Genomic DNA, 19,461 nt, shown 5'->3' with positions numbered 1-19,461 from the left:
CATACACACTGTAGGGTCCGCTTAGGTTCTCAGTTTCATTAACCAAGGAAATAAAATTGTTTTGAGAGCGAGGCAGCTGTGCTTACATGCAGAAAATCAGCACACTTTGCCATGGTCCCCAGTGCCCCCAACAGAGGCACTCAGGTACCTGCTACCCTGTCCCTGCAAACAGTCTCCTGGGATTGGGAAGGCTCTAAATTTGTTACACCTTTGCTCATTTATACTGGTGGCTCACACACCAGCCTGGAAGAATTTATGCAACAGTCCATGTGCTGTACTCACAAGGGCGTGTTTCCAGACAGGATTAAAGAGTTAAATGTAAGACCTGAAATCATAAAACTTCTAAAAGAAAACACAGGCAGTACGCTCTTTGACATCAGTCTTAGTAATACTTTTTTGTAAATGTCTCCTCAGGCAAGGGAAACGAAAGCAAAAATAAACAAATGGGACTGCATCAAACTAAAAAGCTTTTGCACAGTGAAGGAAACTATCAACAAAATGAAAAGGCCACCTACTGAATGAGAAGTTATTTGCAACTGATATACCTAATAAGGGATTAATATCCAAAATATATTAAGAACTCCTACAACTCACCTCCAAAAAGAGAAACAATCCTATTAAAAAATGGACAGAGGATTTGAATAAACATTTTTCCAAAGAAGACAGATAGCCAACAGGCACATGAAAATATGCTCAACATCATTAATCATCAGGCAAATGCAAACCAAAACCACAATGAGATATCACCTCACACCTGTCCGAATGGATAAAGTCAACAAGACCACACATAACAAGTGTTGGTGAGGGTGTGGAGAAAAGGGGACCCTCCTGCACTATTGGTGGGAATGTAAATTGGTGCAGCTACTATGGAAAATAGTATAGAGTCCTCAAAAATAGAACTAACATTTGATCCAGCAATTCCACTCCTGGGTATATATCTGAAGAAAACAAAAACACGGATTCAAAAAGATACATGCACCCCTAGGTCCTCTGCAGCACTATTTACAATAGCCAAATCTCTGGAGTATATATTTTAAAATGTGATATATATTCTTCATAAATAAAAAAATAAAAATTTACAAACTGTGAACAAACAGGCTTTCAGGGGTGCTGGAATATGGAGGCAGAGAGGGTGTTCAGGGACCCCAGGGCAAGGACTCTGCTTTGTCCCCTGGGTAGGAAAGTGTCCTTCCTGGTGCACAGTTCGGGTTATGAACCAGGAACGCTGGCTGTCTGGACACACGCCCTTGTGAGTACAGCACATGGACCGTTGTATAAGTTCTTCCAGGCTGGTGTGTGAGCCACCAGTATAAATGAGCAAAGGTGTAACAAATATAGAGCCTTCCCAATCCCAGGAGACTGTTTGCAGGGACAGGGTAGCAGGTACCTGAGTGCCTCTGTTGGGGGCACTGGGGACCATGGCAAAGTGTGCTGATTTTCTGCATGTAAGCACAGCTGCCTCGCTCTCAAAACAATTTTATTTCCTTGGTTAATGAAACTGAGAACCTAAGCTGACCCTACAGTGTGTATGGTTTCTTTTCACCCATCCATAGTACATGCAAAATGCTGCACTGTTAGTTCTTTTAAGAGGGGCTTCTTGGAAGTGCCAGGTGACAAGAATTAAACGTACAAACACCATGTACTATAGAGAGGGTCTCTTGAAGTAAATCCCATATGTGCTTTACATGAAGTCTGATCCTTTTTTTTCCCTTGGGATCACAACTGTGAAATTATAAAGGACAGCAACTAGAAAATATAACTTGATAGATCATCACTCATTTCATGTGCATCTCTTCAGAAGCCTATCTGAAAAACTCCAAGGACAGCAACTAGAAAATATAACTTGATAGATCATCACTCATTTCATGTGCATCTCTTCAGGAGCCTATCTGAAAAACTCCAAGCACTAAAAGGCGATCACATTTAACTCTGCTCCTCTGGCCCACAAAGGTTATTATAGCTGTCTGGCTGGCTGTCCCTCCACTGCCCCCGTGGACACTCAGGCACAACCAGCAGACTGACCCACAGCAATAGCCTCTAGGACAGGCAAGCACAGGCTGTCCCCATGATCCCTAGGCGCTGGCCAAGCCACTGGAGTAACACCCAACCCGGCAATAACACAGAGAGCAGGAGTTTCCTTAAGGAAGGAAAGCAAGATGAGAAAGCATGTTTAGGGCAGGTGGTTGTGGTACATTTTCTTTTTTTTTCCTTCCATTTCCTAAGCTTTCTGTAATTTGATTAAAAAAAATTTTTTTTTACTAAACATTTTTTTCATAAGAAATTGGAGACATATAAAGAAAATAAAGATCACTTAGAAAACCCATCACCTTGAGTCAGTCTCTGTTACCAATGTAAAAATATATTATGACAGTAAGAAAGGAAAGGGTCAACAAAAAGATATTCCTTTCAATGTAGGAAACAACTATGCTGTCTTGATTATAGCAATATCACGGAGAAAATAAACTGATAAAAGATTAATGAACTCACAATAAGCCCCAAATCAGAAATGAGGTCCATTGGCAACACGTTTATCTTTAAAGCAGTACGACTGAAATGCATATATTTTGTGATAAAGACAAATTAAGAACTGTTACGCTCACACGCGCGCGCATACACACAGGTATCCTTCATCAAAGCTACGTGCTAAGCGTGATGGTTCTGACCAGCAAAGTCCCTGGCCTGCTTGCTCCTCCCAGGAGACAGCTGTGGGCCAGGGGCAGACAGCACTGCTCCAAACTCTCACTGTACCTTATCAGCAAAGTGCTGGATGATAAAGGATGTGTTTGACATTCTGGGCTTTTCAAACAAAGAGTTCTTGTTGACAAAATTATTATACAGCTTTTGAAGCCAGTTTTCATCAGTCCCATGTGGTAACTGGAAGAGAAAAGCAAACCAAATAGCAAGTAAGAAAACAGAGGGGAGGAAAAGCGCTAATTCTAAAAAACCAAGATGAGCTGCACCTCAGAGTGAACTGCTCTACATGAGAGGCTCCTGTTTCAAATGCAACTCTAGGCATAAATCTGTCTTTGATCTTATTCTTTACAGTGATATTTAAATGGACACATCAACGTTCTTTTATTTTTATTTTATTTTTAATTTTTGTTTTTTTGCGGTACGTGGGCCTCTCACTGTTGTGGCCTCTCCCGTTGTGGAGCACAGGCTCCGGACGCACAGGCTCAGCGGCCATGGCTCACGGGCCCAGCCGCTCTGCGGCATGAGGGATCCTCCCAAACCGGGGCAAGAACCCATGTCCCCTGCATCGTCAGAAGGACTCTCAACCGCTGTGCCACCAGGGAAGCCCATCAATGCTCTTTTAGAAGAACAAAATGTTATTGATGAAAAGGAAATGGTCACATAATGACGTAAGAATGAAGGATTTTATTTCTGCAAAATTGGCAGTATTTTAACATTTCTTCCTCCCAAAATTATGTGAACATGATTTTTATTCTTGGTCGAATGGGGGAAGATTGGAACCCAAATGTAGTCCTCCCCACCCCCTGCCTCAGGAAGAAAGCTGTTCTTTTGTCTTACTGCCTAGTTAATAACTACCTCCTTGAACTAAGATCTTACCTACTTAAACTAAGCTAGATGCAAAACTTGTTCTTGATACTGGTGATTGTGAAGCTATCAATTACATTCAGCCTGAACTCTGTGAATCTAATATTCCATATAGGGAATGACTCTGTAGAGTGGGTACAAATATTCCTAGAGGTTACCTTGGCCTCTGCACCCTGCCCCCAGTAGATCAGTCCAGAATGTTTGGCCCTGATGCCTGCCTTTTAATCTTACATCACTGAAGGGGCTAAAGCGCAGGTGGCACCAGAAAGGCTAATCTGTGAGAAGAACCATGGAATTGAGAATTCTAGGGAGAAAATACCAGTAAGTCTTCAACGTTACAAGCATTTGGGGCTGGGGGTGGTAAAAATAAATCTTTGGGAAAGAAACAAGATGTGTGTTTAAACGTTAAAATATAACCTTTAAACCAAAAGAATGAATACTGTCCTAGGGATTAGTTTTTCCTGTGGCCTGACAAAGGACACTGCTAGGCTGACTCACTGTGAAGTTGTTCCTCCCAGAGGGTAATAATAATAGGAAAATTTCTAGAGACTCTTTTGTCAATTGTATGATGTTGATTTTTCAGCTGCACCTCCCAGTGGGTGACTCATGGAATCAGGAAGTAAGAGAAAACTCAGTTCCTATTAGTCATTAACAACTGGCGTATAGTCACTTGTTGTTTCCATGTCCACTCTATATATACACCTAGCGACAGCTTCAAAGGGCTCCTCCCTGCTGGACATGACCTAAGAGGTCATGCATGTTACCCAAGGGTGGGCCACACCTGCTGAGGGCGGGAGGCTCACCGGACCCTCTGGGGTTCCTGCTATGGACTGCTGTCTCAGTGTTAACATCCAACCAAATAGTAACACGTCAGGAATTTACATGTACATTAAAAAAAATCCATTTTGCAATATGCTCATCGATTACTACTCAGAAGTTGAAAACAACAGTTATTTTAAAAAGTTACCAAGCATTCTTCATCCAGTAACTCCAAAATACCCATTTTGGCTTCAATCAGGTCAATAACTGGTTGGTTGTCATAAAAATCTATCAGAGTCCAAGGAATATCTTCCTTCATATACTCTTCTTGTTCAAGTTTAAAGACATGCTGGAAATCCGGAAGTCAACATAGAAAGTAAAAGAGAACATTAGAGTGTGCTTCTGAAGAACAGGACATAAACGTTTGGAAAATGTAGATATATGACTGATCTGAATGTTTATGGAAGACCCTGAGATGCACGCCACCCTCCTTACCCACGATCAGTGCTGCTGAGGTCCTAACGTGGGTGTAGCTGTCATCTTCCAGCCCACTCGCAGGGAGTCCCCACATCCTGGGGTGTGAGGCCTGAGCCAGCCTGCCACCTTTAGCACTCAGGGTGGTCCTGGAGCCCCTTCCTGCTCAGCTACTGCTGCTGTCCAAGGCAGACCCAGCCTCTTTGGCCGGGTGGGAACCAGCCTGCCTGAGAATGTTGGCTCTGGGGCCAGTATGAGAAGCTAACAACTTGGAAAGCTTTATACATTACTTGTTCGGGCCATGAGGGTACCAGGGAGGCCTCCCAGAGGGCTGGCTCAGGCTCATCCTGGCTGCAGCTGGCAGAAGGGGGAAGGGCTACGAGGAGAAAGGCGCCCACAGGAGAATCAACCCCCCCCCCAAAATAAAGTGGGGCGGGGGAGAAGGAGGATGAAGTGGAAGAGGAGGAAAAGCAGAATAAAAAGAGAGAAAAATGGAATTGCAGCCTCTGACATGCTATTTTCAGGAAGTGTCTTGCACATGTTATTCTGAGGTTGAGGTGAACGTGTATGTCGGGGACCAAGACGGCACTGGCGTCCTGGGAGGGGCAGGATCTACAGACACAGTTCGACCTCAGGTGAGTTATGCTGCACACCCACTTGGAATAAATCTTAGTTTCAGTTATTAAATGCTAAACTTCCAGGGAATCCTTGAGAATGTTAACAATACAAATTCGCAACAGGGTGAAATCTTATGCTTATACATGACTTAATTCTGGAGCAAGGACTAGCAAAGCAAAAAAACATTTGCTGGGTATGATTCAACGTTAGGTCTTCTCCTTACGAGGATATTAGGCAGATACTACTGACCTGTTTTCAAAATAAGAAAAATGAGGCTCAGAGAACCCTAGGTCCCAGAGGTAGAGCTGAGACTCAAACCCAGTTCAGTTTGAGCAAAAGCCCATGCTCTCCATGATGTCACACTGTCTTCTCATGAGTTGTGTGGGAGAAGCTGAATTTCAAATGACAAGCAGGAGTTCTCCAGGTGAAGATGAAGGGATGGGGAAAGGACAGGGGCAGGTGGGTTGTGGCAGAGAGAGCAGCAGGTGCAGATGCTGAGGCTCACAAAGACTGGAGCCTTCAGGAAACTAAGTGGTTTGGTCTGGCTGCAGGGCGGGTGGCCTGTGTCCAAGAATGGCAGGTGATGAACTGAAACAGAAGTGGGCAAGTGGCTCCACAAAGAGGAAATAGGATGGGAAGGTGCAGTTTCAAGATACGGCCACAAGATGGTGCAGTGACCCAGCATGTGAGTGATCCAGCAAGATTTGAAGAGGGAAAGAACCAGACTGAGCCTCTCTCCATGGTCTGTCTTTCTGTCTGTGTCTGTGTCTGTGTCTGTGTCTGTCTCTCTCTCACACACTCACACACACACACACACACACACACACGGCTGAGAGCTAGTTTCAAGAAGGCAGAAAAGTCACTTACCAGGTTAAACTGCTGTTGCAGCTTTTCATTAGCATAATTGATGCAAAACTGTTCAAAGCTGTTCGCATCAAAGGTTTCAAAACTGAAATACAGTTTAAACAAGTTAAGATATAACTTGAAGGATATATACATGCATTTATAGGTTAGCATTTTTTCACAGATTTCACAGTTTAAAAGTATTCTATGTTTTCTGCAAGTTTTAAATATGCCTCAAAGCTTCTGGTTTAAATATCCTAGCATTCAGTTTATAAGTCACCTTTTTCCAGGCTGCCCCAGGAAGGCATCTTGTGTGTACAAAACACCTACCTGAGGCAGGCATTAAAATAGGCATGGTACAATATGGCATATCATTTAATCCACACCATAACACTGTCATCAGCACTATTATCCTCACTTTATAAGACTGAAAAGTTGAAAAATTTGTCCGAGGACAGTGTCAGACTGAGCTGTGAGCTGACCTGACTGTAACACTTATGTTTCCAGTGAAAAAGCAATGCTGCTTCCTGTTGTCCCACTCTTTGCTGCACGCAGAGGCAGCACGGTTTTGCCTCCCAAGGGGTGCTTTCACAGTCCTTGGAGGAAAAGGGCAAGGCCATCTAATACCCATAGCCCAGCAGACCCCTTTAGGTCCAAGGCAGACAGCCCCACCTCCTTTTTCAGACTTTCAGTGTCTGTCTCTGGAGCTGCAAACTCACAAGCTGAGAGGAGACCAGTAGATGACAGAATGGGGGGGCAGGCTGGAACTGTGCGGGGCCCATGATAACCAGGATTGCCCAACGGGCAGGTACTACTCAGCTCCAGCCAGCTGTGGCCATGGATTAATGCAGGTCAGGATGTGAGGTCACCTGATTCTCAAGAGAATCCAGAACGCTGATTTTATGTGAATCACCCCACTCTACGATGTGGGCTGAACAAAACTGGGGCACCCAATTCACCACCTGTCCAGATGAGCGCTCCTGCCAGAAGGAGGCTGAGTACTTTAGCTGTTAGCATTAATGCTCATCTCCTCACTTAACCCAACATCGCCCTAAGTGAAGAGCTGCCCTGACCCCACTGTTACACACGAGGGTCAGAAGAGATGGTGACCATTGCAATGTGGTGCCAGACATGCAATTCGACCCCAGCTCTTGGTGCATCTAAAGCCTTAGTTCTTTTTTTTTTTTGCGGTACGCGGGCCTCTCACTGTTGTGGCCTCTCCCGTGGCGGAGCACAGGCTCCGGACGCGCAGGCTCCGCGGCATGTGGGATCTTCCCGGCCCGGGGCACGAACCTGTGTCCGCTGCATCGGCAGGCGGACTCTCAGCCACTGCGCCACCAGGGAAGCCCCCTAAAGGCTTAGTTCTTAATCGCTCTAATCCCGAGAGGTTCCTGCCAGCTTCAGCCATGGGTCCCCTGGGAATCTCACTTGACTGAGCCCGTTTGGCTCAGTTTAGAATTCCTGGGGAGGTTAAGAGCCCGGACTGTCCTCTGGGCAGCTGCAGGGTGACTTGGAACAGGAGCAGAACCCACAGTCCTCACAGCCCCATTCCACACGCGCCCTGGGTGGTCCAGAGGCTCTGCCAGCCTGGACATTGCAGACAGGCCACGGCTGGGCCTGGAGGGGAGACAAAAGGGCCTCATCATGCCCTGCAGCCCGCAGCTGGGGCCAAAGGCTGGACTTCCTAGGGCAGGGGTGGAATGTCGAACATCAATGACTGTTTTCCTGTTCACATTTGAACAATCCTTATGGTTCTTAAAATATCTTCACGATTTCTTCCATTTGACCTTTGTAATAACCCTGCCAGAGAGGTCCCCTCCGAACCTGAGGTTCAGAGAGGTTCTGTGACTTTCTGGGGGCCACACAACAGGTGTGGTGCCGTGCTCACTCCCTGCGGTCTGACTCCAAGCCCCAGGCCTTTCCAACTCTGGGTCTAGAGAACATAAATACCCGACTGGCTGGGGAACCACAGGCCTCCATGTTCTTCCAAGCTGAAATCTCAACGCTCATAGCTTTGGCTTTCATCGCCTTCACAGAGGGTAACTTTTCTTTTCAGGCTGTCTTATTTCCAGGTCACCCTGAGCTCAGTTCTCTCAACAGCTGCAGGTGTGCATGCACGAGGGCTCACCTAGACATAAGCATACTGGAGAGAGGTGTGAAAGGATTCGCCCCAGACAGTAACACTCTTACTTAAAGAGGAGAGCTTACTTTTTTGGACGGATGAAATGAATTCATGGGTGGCAGTGAGCATGTTACTTTTTAAATATCCAAGGAGGAATTTAATTTTAAAATATAAATTTAAGATCTACTCTAACAAGTTCTTAAAAATTTACAATTACTCCTGTCAAAGATTTGCCCACTTAGCCAAAAATTCAACTTCCTTATGACAGTGGTCTATCAGCCTGCGGATCTGACGCCGCCCTGTCATTCTCCTGACTCACGGCTCCCTGTTCTCAGCTGCCCCCTCTCTTCTTCCTGCCCTGCTAACCTGCAGCACATCCATCTACTTATTCCCTGCCCAGAAATCATCCCAACCTCTAAGTATCTGCCTGCCCCCTCCACTAAAATTTAAGTCCCTAGAGGTCAGAAGCCATGTCTACTTTCTTTAACAATCACACCTGACATAGTTCCTGGCACATGCATATTTGTTCTTGAATGAAATAATATATTCTTAAAATAAAGGGCTACTGGGGCTTCCCTGGTGGCGCAGTGGTTGAGAGTCCGCCTGCCGATGCAGGGGACACGGGTTCGTGCCCCGGTCCAGGAAGATCCCACATGCCACGGAGCGGCTGGGCCCGTGAGCCATGGCCGCTGAGCCTGCGCGTCCGGAGCCTGTGCTCCACAACGGGAGAGGCCACAGCAGTGAGAGGCCCGCGTACCGCAAAAAATAAATAAATAAATAAATAAATAAAGGGCTATTTATTTTAAAGACATTTTAAAAACACAGAAAAGAATAGAAAAAATATAACAGTCACATTTCCACCACAATGAGAGAGACTATTGTTAAGCAGGGCTATTCCCGTTTAGAAGTCTGCTTAAATGATTATTGGCTGCTCAAATCCTTTTTTTTTTGAACGGACAAGGTAAATAATTTACTAGACTACCCCAGCAATGTATCACTAATTTATAACTGTTGACAGATACCATTAATTGGGAGTCATATGTACAGTATTAACTTAGAATCTAAGTTAAACAAGGAACTCCCCTGAGGCACAGCCTCACGTTAAAGAGCTGTGGGAAAAGCAATTTCTCTCTGTATGCGTAAAAGTTCAGCGGCCCCTTCTGCCTGCCCTCCCAGCAGGCCAGACAGCTCTCCCCTCCAAATGGGAAGGGCAGGGAGAGCTGCTTTTCTCGGGGTGTGGGGGGATACTCCCCAATCTCAGTGGAATACTCCGTGATGCCTTCCCTGGGACCATCTGCCCCTCCTCCCCCTGAGAAACCAGGGTGGGTCCTGGGAGAGGGAAGGGGTTGGGTGCTGAAGGCCAGTTGCTAACAAACAAAAGCCCGGGTGCTAACTCCCCTCACGCTGGCCAGGCCTCAGTCACTCTTCCTGGCTGTTCTACAAGTGTCTTTAGCACAAGTCTGACCTGGAAAAGCAGGACTGGGCAATGAAAAGAAGCAAGAAAAAAACCCCAGTGTGGGAACTTGGTCCCCCAAATGTATTAGAATTCTTGGAGGGACTTCCCTGGTGGCGCAGTGGTTAAGAAGCCACCTGCCAATGCAGGGGACAAGGGTTCGAGCCCTGGTAAGGGAAGATCCCACATGCTGCGAAGCAACTAAGGCCATGTGCCACAACTACTGAGCCTGCGCTCTAGAGCCCGCAAGCCACAGCTACTGAGCCCACATGCCACAACTACAGAAGCCTGTGCGCCTAGAGTCTGTGCTCCACAACAAGAGAAGCCACTGCAATGAGAAGCCTGTGCACCGCAACAGAAAGGGGCCCCCGCTTGCCACAACTTCGCGTGCAGCAGCGAAGACCCAACACAGCCAAAAATAAATAAATAAATAAATTTATTAAAAAAAAGAATTCTTGGAGAATGAGGCAAACACATGACCCTCATGATCCAAGAATGGAAGAAGACTTTAGGTGTGAGGAGGCTGGTTGGTAAAAGGCCTGGGTTTGAGTCTACCTCTGGCCCTGTGAATGTGGGCAAGGTGCAGGACTGCTGGGGCTGTTATTTTCACCCTATGAAATGGGAAAGGTATGTCAGGGCGCTACACCTCACAGGGCCTCTATAGGGAAACAGAAGTGGGTGAGAGCCTCATACAGTGCTGGGTTTTCCTACCAGCAGAGCAACTCTGAAAGTGTCTTCCTAAGGCTTAGTTGTTTCATCTGTAAAACGAGGGTAATTATAAGGTTGTTTGAGGAATAAGAAGGTGCAGGTGCACGGAGACCACTCAGCATGGCAGCTGGCATGTGGCTCTGGAAGTTGGCCATTATTGATTTAGAATTTATTTAATATACCCTAGAAAAAAGACACTGTAGCCCAGGAGACTGTATTTAACATCCATATATATGCAAAAAAAAGAGAACACCGTCTTTCTTTTTTTTTTTTTTTTTTTTTGCGGTACGCGGGCCTCTCACTGTTGCGGCCTCTCCCGCTGCTGAGCACAGGCTCCGGACGCGCAGGCTAAGCGGCCATGGCTCACGGGCCCAGCCGCTCCGCGGCATGTGGGATCTTCCCAGACGGGGGCCCGAATCTGTGTCCCCTGCATCGGCAGGCGGACTCTCAACCACTGCGCCACCAGGGAAGCCCTGAACACCATCTTTCTGATCATGTGAAACACAAAAGAGCAACCAGAACAAAATGACGTAAAAATAACAGGCATTCGACGATATTAAAATGAGGAAAGACAAGCTCATTGAAGAGACTCTTACCCATAAATGTCCAAAACACCAATAAAAGTGTGCTGCTTGCCTGAAAACTGCAAGGCTTGATTAATTCTCTCCACAATGAAGTCAAACAGCTGAGCGTAGATCTTTTTGGCCAGCGCATCCCTGGCGTTGATGGCCTGGGACCTGGTCATGGGTTTCACCACCGTCTCGGAGTTTGTGATGATTTTGCGATTACACAGCCACTGAGCGACTCTGACACTGTCCAGGCCCAGGAGCTCACAGAACACCTCCAGGTGACTGCCGTCCTCCTTCAAAAGCAAGACACAAGCCCCGTCAGGGCCATCGGGCCATCTAAACCGGCACTGGCCCACTCAGCCAGGCCCCTCGGCCTCTGCATGACCAGGCCTTAGGACACAGAGCCAGGTCTGGGAGTGAAGCAGGAGGACCTGCAGTGGCACTCAGCCTGCACCTGGTCCCTGGCAGGGCACCGCTGTGGTGATGCCAGGCAGCCCTGGGCTTGGTCACACCTGGATTTTCGTTCTGGCCAAAGAATGTCAGTAGTGATTTAGGCCACAGAAGCAATCCTCTCCCCTCTCCTGTGCATGTGGACACAGCCTGGAAACCTCTCTTCCCTTTGCATCACATCCAGGCCACCTGCCAGAGCCTACACTCACCCTGTCCCTCCTTGTGTTGTTGGGATTTGCCCGGGGGGTCTGGCCCAGGAGGTACCTAGGTGTCATTGTCAGAGAGAACATGGTGGGCTCCCTGGACTAAAGTAGCTTCCCAGCCAACTTGAGGGCTGTGGTGGGGACTCTTCCTGGACGTACAAAGTGAATCTTATTTCTCTCCCAAGCCTGGACAGGAGAGCTGCCCCACTGGCCAGCAGGCAAGGAGAGTTCTCCTCCTGTTTGTCTTCAGACAGCATGGACGAGGGGTCCTTATCACTAGGCAAGGAGATGTGATCCCATGTGACTGCACACCATCATTCCTCTCGGGAAGGGGAACTTCTGAGGCAGGCTGATCTGTAGACAGCATCTCAGCCAATCGGGAAAACCACATGATTGCACTTAAAAAGCATCAGAAGGCTTCCCTGGTGGCGCAGCAGTTGAGAGTCCACCTGCCGATGCAGGGGACGCAGATTCGTGCCCCGGTCCGGGAGGATCCCGCATGCCGCGGAGCGGCTGGGCCCGTGAGCCATGGCCGTTGAGCCTGCGCATCCGGAGCCTGTGCTCCGCAATGGGAGAGGCCACAACAGTGAGAGGCCCGCGTACCGCAAAAAAAAAAAACAAAAACAAAAAAGTAATCTGGCTTTATCCGATTGAATTTGCCCAATATTTCAAGTTCTTGATGCAAATGACTGAAAATTACAGGACTGATAATTTTCTACAAAGATTTGACATCTTTTTTGTGGAATCTGTCTCCTAAGATTGATAGACAAAGGATTTTTAGTCTATCAATTTTAACTCCTCCTCCAAAATACTACCTTCACAACAAACTTCACAGGACAGAGTTCAAAACAAGGGCATTTGTTGGGTGGAAATCATGGGAGTTTCAGAAGAAAAAGTGCAGCAGCCCATTTCTGGGGTAAATGAGCCAGTATCCAGAGGGAAAACCACACCTACACACATTCCAGGCCTACCATCACCTTTCTCCAAACTTCCCATTCCTTTGTGAACTGACTGACTCTGTCAGGGCTGGATATTGGTGGCGATGGGGGCGGGGCGCTTAGTGTAGGAATCTGAGGAGAGGGAGGAGAATTACTTCCTGGTCATAGGGCAACAGGCCAAAAACACACCCTCCATTTCTGCTCAGCGGTCTCTCCCCTTAAACCGCAGGTCCCAGAGCTGAGAAATTACCAGGTGTACAAAATTAACAATTGTTCCCATCTGTTGTTTTGGGGACATGAAAGTAGATATTGTTATGGACTGAATGTTTGTTTCAGTCATATGAAAAACTCATATGTTGAAGCCCTAACCTCCAATGTGATGGTATTTGGGGCTTTTAGGAGGTAATTAGGGGCTTTTAGGAGGTAATTAGGTTTAGATGAGGTCATGCAGATGGGGCCCCCATGATAGGATTAGTGTCCTTATAAGAAAAGAGACTAGAGCTTGCTGTCTCTCTCTCTCTGCCGTGTGAGGACACAGCAAGAAGGCAGCTGTTTGCAAGCTAGGAAGAGGGCCCTCACCAAGAGTTCAACCATGCTGGCACCTTGATCTTGGACCTTCAGCCTCCAGGACTGTGAGAAAATAAATTTCTGTTGTTAAGCCACCCAGCCTGTGGTATTTTGTTATGGCAACCAGAGATGACTAAGACACATATGTTAATACAAAGCTTTAACGACAAGATTTTGCATTTCAGAGAAACATTTTTAACTGTGTGACTGTCCTCTTTACATGGATATTGTTGAGAATAAGCAAACACATACCCCAGCAAGAATCACCACTCATATAACATTTGTTGCTAAAGAGACACACACATAAACTTATCTTGTGTCCATTAAATAAAGAAATCCGTCACAAAACTTACATGGGAATATATTTCCATAGAGAGCACCACTGGTGTCTGAATCAGGCATGTGTCAGGAGGTAGGAGGTGTCCTTTCTACTAAAACTGTCCAGTGCCCTTAAGGCCCTGCATGATCTGCACATTTCCCTCCTGCCTACCCCCATTTTCTGGCCTCATCTATGGCCCCCATCCCTCCTTTCTCTCACTCCTTTCTGCATTTACCAATCTTTTGGCTATTTTTCCAATAACACTTCCTGCCTTAGGGCCTTTGCACCTGCTGTTCCCTCTACTTCAAATGTTCTTCCTCGAAGTGTGTGTGTGAAGTGACACAATTCACTTCCTTATGGAATTAGAAAGGCTTTCTCTGAATGCCAGATACAAAAGGCACAGCCCTGCCCCACCCCTACTCTGCTTCATTTTCCTTTTTAATGGCTATCGCCAGCTGCCAGAGCCTGTAACTGTTTATTGTGTCTCCCCCTCCTCCACTTCCTTCCCCCAGATCATAAGCTTCATGAAGGCCTTCTGATCTTGTTTTGTTCACTGCTGTTTCTCCAGAGCCTATAACAGTGTCTGGCACAGAGTAGGCACTCAGTAAAAATTTGTTGAATAAAAGAAAAACAGAGAATGCATTTTCCCCTTCTCTACTGTTGCAAGGGGAAGAAGCTTTACTCTTTGAAGGTAACCCATGGAAACTCCTACCTTCCTTGTTCGTGTTGAACTGGTCTCCCCAGTAGGCCCAATGTGCCTGGTGCTAAAATGCAAAAGCAGGGTAACCATGAGAGGTTTCTACTGATAATCCTCCCAACACAGGAAGGGTGAAGCAAACACATATCTTACACTGACCGCCGATCTCTCGTTGCCCACTGCTATGATCTGCACGTTGCCCAGATGTAGGATGGCTGCCAGGATCTTAAAAACATCCATCTGAAAATCTTCCTTGAAACCTGAAAACAAAATTTTTCCCAAATTAGGAATACTGCATTTCTTCTCTTGCTCAGTTACTAGTAAGATAAACACCTGAATTCTCTCATGACACTCTAGTACCATCAGTGCCAAGAGCTGGGACAGGCAACAATGAGTAGACCCCAGGGAAAATCCAGTTCACTGTCTTTCTAGTTTGACGTGTGCAGACACACAATGTGAGCTGTACAACCCACCAGGTTTCCCTTTTGCTGTGGCTGCTAGGAAGTTCAACACAAAAATTAGTATCTGAGTAATGACTTCACGTCAGGTTCCTGGAAGAACCAGCTCTCATTCATTCTGTGTGCTGTGCTTTCTTGTTCATTTTTTTTTTTTTTTGCTCATAAGCTCTCTGGATGCTTTTTATGGTGGGTGCTGGAAGGATTTCATTTGCCCCTCCAGCTCTGCACCCTGCTCTCTGCCCCAGGGGACTGGCCTGTTTGGACCAAGGCAATGGGTTCTGGTGGGGTTTGACCAGTGGGGACCCTGGCAGGAGATCAGAGAGCAGGAGGAGACAGGTGCTGGGTACATCTCCCCATCTCTTTCCCTGCAAAGTTGCCTCAGGCTGGCTGTGTTGCCAACTGTCAGAATGTTACTGTTCCGAGTCAGCGCTGACTTTCCCCACCCTTCCCTTCAGGCTCTGTGCCTGAACAGAAAGGGCTGCTGTTTCCAGGTCCCTACTGCTCCTCGGAGCCCCCTTAGCCCCACACAGTTTGTAGTTGCTCCCTTCATAAATAAACCCTCCTCCTTTTATCCTATTTGAATGTGCCCCATGTTTCCTCGATGGGACCCCGACCAATGTATGTGGAATATCACTTGTGAATGAAAAATGTTGCCTGCCCTATCATCAAACAATGGGTGCTGTGGCCATCAGACCATCAGCCACTATCGCTGCCCACAATGGTGCACCCTGAGGGGATTCCGGATGGAGAAAAGCAGGATATGGGTCCTAGATAGCTAAGGTGCGTATCAAAGGAATGATTTCAATGAATCCACACTCTTGTATCTTCCCATAAATAGAAAAGTACCAAATTCCTTAATTTGAGATGTCTGGTTTTCTTTAATTAACAGTAACCTTTTGATGTTCTGACTTAAAACTCCTACATATCCTGGCTCCTCCCTTACCTCTTGGGAGCAGTCCCTCAGAGCTAGCTGAGAGGCTGTGTGCCAGGCTTAAGTCCTCAGTTTTGTCCTCCAAATAAAACATAATTCTCAACTTTTAGGTTGTGCACTTTTTTCAGTTAACAGGAGACCCTCGACTCCTCCAGCAAAAGAGCAGCAGGTCCTAAATGCCCCGTAAGAGCCACTGCAGCCACCTGCTGCTTCTGACTTGAGGACATCTGGACTATTTCAATAGCAGCTAGGTCACATTCTTAAATAATTTCCAAACCTGGAGAGACTTCACTCTACTAAGATCACACAAAATCAAAGTCATAAAAGATTTCAAACCTATGGGACCTAATGAAACTTAAAAGCTTTTGCACAGCAAAGGAAACCATAAACAAGATGAAAAGACAACCCTCAGAATGGGAGAAAAGATTTGCAAACAAAGCAACTGACAAAGGATTAATCTCCAAAATATACAAGCAGCTTATGCAGCTCAATATCAAAAAAAAAAAACCCAATCAAAATATGGGTGGAAGACCTAAATAGACATTTCTCCAACGAAGACACAGAGATGGCCAACAAACACATGAAAAGATGTTCAACATCACTAATTATTAGAGAAATGCAAATCAAAACTACAATGAGGTATCACCTCACACCACTCAGAGTGGCCATCACCAAAAAATCTATGAACAATAAATGCTGGAGAGGGTGTGGAGAAAAGGGAACCCTCTTGCACTGTTGGTGGGAATGTAAATTGATACAGCCACTATGGAGAACAGTATGGAGGTTCCTTAAAAACCTAAAATTAGAACTACCATATGACCCAGCAATCCCACTACTGAGCATATACCCAGAGAGAACCATTAACTCAAAAAGACACATGCAGCCCAATGTTCATTGCAGCACTATTTACAATAGCCAGGACACGGAAGCAACCTAAATGTCCATCAACAGAGGAATGGATAAAGAAGATGTGGCACATATATACAATGTAATATTACTCAGCCATACAAAGGAATGAAATTGGGTCATTTGTAGAGACGGGGATGGACCTAGAGACTGTCATACAGAGTGACGTAAGTCAGAAAGAGAAAAACAAATATCGTATATTAACACATACATGTGGAATCTGAACAAATTGGTATAGACAACCTTATCTACAAAATGGAAATAGAGACACAGACATAGAGAACAAACGTATGGATACCAAGGAGGAAAGGGCGGGGGTGGAGATGAATTGGGAGATTGGGATTGACACATATACACTATTGATACTATGTATAAAATACATAACTAATGAGAAGCTACTGTATAGCTCAGGGAACTCTACTCAGTGCTGTGTGGTGACCTAAATGGGAAGAAAATCCCAAGAAGAGGGGATATATGTATACGTATAGCTGATTCACTTTGCTGTATAGTAGAAACTAACATAATATTGTAAAACAACTATACTCCAATAAAAATTTAAAAAAAAAATTACATGGAAGCCTCCAGTTCAATCTGAGTCCAGGCATCTGCAGCTGTTCCATTTCACGCTAATGCCTACATTTGAAGGACAGGTGATTCTAACAGAAATAAACCCCTGAGCATCACCATGATAAATGACAGGTAAGTGATGAAGAAAAGCAACTAAATATACAAAGTTTGGGAATCTGCTCTGGCACTCCCACTCTCTGTATGATCCATTGTTTACTTACCCCATGCTTTCCAAAGCTGACAAAAGTGAAATAACAACTGCAAAGCAATGATGTCAAAGAAAGAACTTAAGACCTCACTTAAGTAATTACTTTTAGTAAGATAAAATCACTGCAAAAGCGCCACTGGCCTGAGGTAGATTTCAGTGAGAAACATAGTGGTCAAGTTTCTTGAGCCTGAGGTCCAGGATAGGTCTGTTTCCAGAGTATTCTTTCTGTCAGAGATCTTAATGGCTAGGCAAAGATCAAAGGATGAATTAAATGAGAGTCAGCAGAAGAACAAAGGAAATGAGCTCTTGATCAAAATACACCCCCATTCTGCTTCCTCAGTGGGTAAATTGTGGCTAGCTAAAGTACCTGTGATATTGTGTTTTAAACTAAGTAGTATATACTTGGGCTTCATCCAGTTTCTTAACACACAGAACTTCTAAAACCCGGGGAACTTCCTAACTTCTGAGAGAGATTAAGATGTCTTTTGTTAATGAGGCAATTTTGGAATGCCCCTAGGTCATGTGAGGATGGGGGCCGGTTGCCAGGGGAAACAACCCTGTGATTGAGAGTTGGAACTTTCAGTCTCACCCCTCAAACTCCAGGGAGCAGAGAGGGGCTAGAAGTTGAACTAACTGCCAACGGCCAGTGATTTAATCAACGGTGCCTATGTAATGAAGTCTCCATAAAAACCCCAAAGCACGAGGTTTGCAAGCCCCCAGGTGAATGCGTGGGGATTGTGGAGAGTGACACACTCAGACAGCATGGAAGCTCTGTGCTCCTTCCCACATACTTGCCCCTGTGTATCTGTTCCAAATGACTGTTCCTGAGTTCTATCCTTTTATAATAAATTGATGATCTAGGAAGTAAAATGTTTCTCTGCGTTCTGTGAGCTGCTCTAGCAAATTAATTGAACCCAAGGAGGTGGTTGTGGGAACCTGTGATTTACAGCCATTCGGTTACAATCACAGGTGACGACCTGATCTGAAGCGGGGTGGGCTGGGGGCAGTCCTGTGGAACTGAGCCCTCAGCCTGTGGGATCTGAGGCTTTCTCCAGGTAGATAGTGTCAGAATTGAGGCGAATTGTAGGACACCCAGCTGGTGTCCAGAGAATCGCTTGGTGTGGGGACCCCGCCCACCCTCCCCCTCCCCCCCCAGCACACACTGGAATTGGGTCTCAGAACCATTTTAGTACCTCAGAAGCAGAGCCAGAAGGGAAAGCAAATGAAGCTCTGCAGCAGGCATTATCCTTCGTACTTTCTACATATCACCTCGTCTAATGCTTGCAACAACTATATAAAGTACTAGTACTGTTCCCATTTTACAGAGGGGGAAACTAAGGCCTAGAAGGGTTAGGGAACCAGCCAAAGTTACAATCACACCGGGTGTATCATGGCTAAGCAGTGTACCGCCAGTGACCACTGCAGTGTGTGAAAAGACCTGCGGAGTCATGAAGCTGCCTTAGCTCACCCCAGGGTGTATAAAAGTGATGGTTCCCTATGACCCTGCACCAGGCAAAGAAGTCTGAGCGGATCCCAGAAGTCTGCTTACTGGGCGTGTTGTGAAGTGGATTTGTGTACTGAACTAGATGACCTCACTGCTAACCTTGTCTGTTTCTCCAAACTGTCTCCAGAGCAAACCACAGCAATGGACAAATCAACCAACAAGTATGTGTTTAGCAATGACATTTAAAAAAGGTATCTGCCCGAATGTGTTATAAGCCTATGTATGATTCGTGTTGGGCAATCTGCCCTTGAGGGGGGTCTCTGTCTAAGATGATAACACTGAGACACAAACAAGAGGACACAGCCAATGGGACAAGCAGTATACACGAGATATTCACATTGTTGGAGACATGCTATTGGATAGAACTTTCCTTGGGGATGAAATGTTCTTTATCTGTGCTGAACAATATGGCAGCTCTTAGCTACATATGGTTATGAGCATTTGAAACATGTCTAGTGCAACTGAGAAATGAATTTTAAAATTTATTTCATTTTAATTAATGTAAACAGTCACTTGTGGCTAGTACTTAACTGTGTTGGACAACGCAGGTTTAGAGACCATGAAATCAACACACAGCATGAGATTATTGGCTGTGGGGGTCACAGGATG

At 45.9% G+C, this 19,461-nt stretch overlaps 1 protein-coding gene across 3 annotated transcripts in view; it reads right to left on the bottom strand.

Annotated features, from left to right (window-relative positions):
• The window catches only part of MYO5C (myosin VC), a 118,645-nt gene that overhangs the window by 69,493 nt on the left and 29,691 nt on the right, over nucleotides 1–19,461 (bottom strand). For all 3 annotated transcript variants that reach the window (XR_004477959.2, XM_004281666.3, XM_049705965.1), the window contains exons 9-13: nucleotides 14,432–14,538; nucleotides 11,132–11,397; nucleotides 6,277–6,358; nucleotides 4,526–4,666; nucleotides 2,749–2,874 (exon numbers count right to left, since the gene is read on the bottom strand). Coding sequence is in view for 2 of the 3 variants with exons in the window: in XM_004281666.3 (XP_004281714.2) it covers nucleotides 2,749–2,874; nucleotides 4,526–4,666; nucleotides 6,277–6,358; nucleotides 11,132–11,397; nucleotides 14,432–14,538 (722 nt within the window). In the remaining variant the exon portion in view is untranslated. The remainder of the gene's footprint in view (nucleotides 1–2,748; nucleotides 2,875–4,525; nucleotides 4,667–6,276; nucleotides 6,359–11,131; nucleotides 11,398–14,431; nucleotides 14,539–19,461) is intronic.

The sequence above is a fragment of the Orcinus orca genome, chromosome 2 (assembly GCF_937001465.1).
Source record: "Orcinus orca chromosome 2, mOrcOrc1.1, whole genome shotgun sequence".
Taxonomy (NCBI): Eukaryota; Metazoa; Chordata; class Mammalia; order Artiodactyla; family Delphinidae; genus Orcinus; species Orcinus orca.
The sequence above is the reverse complement of the archived record's forward strand: the minus strand, read 5'-3'. Positions and strand labels throughout refer to the sequence as shown.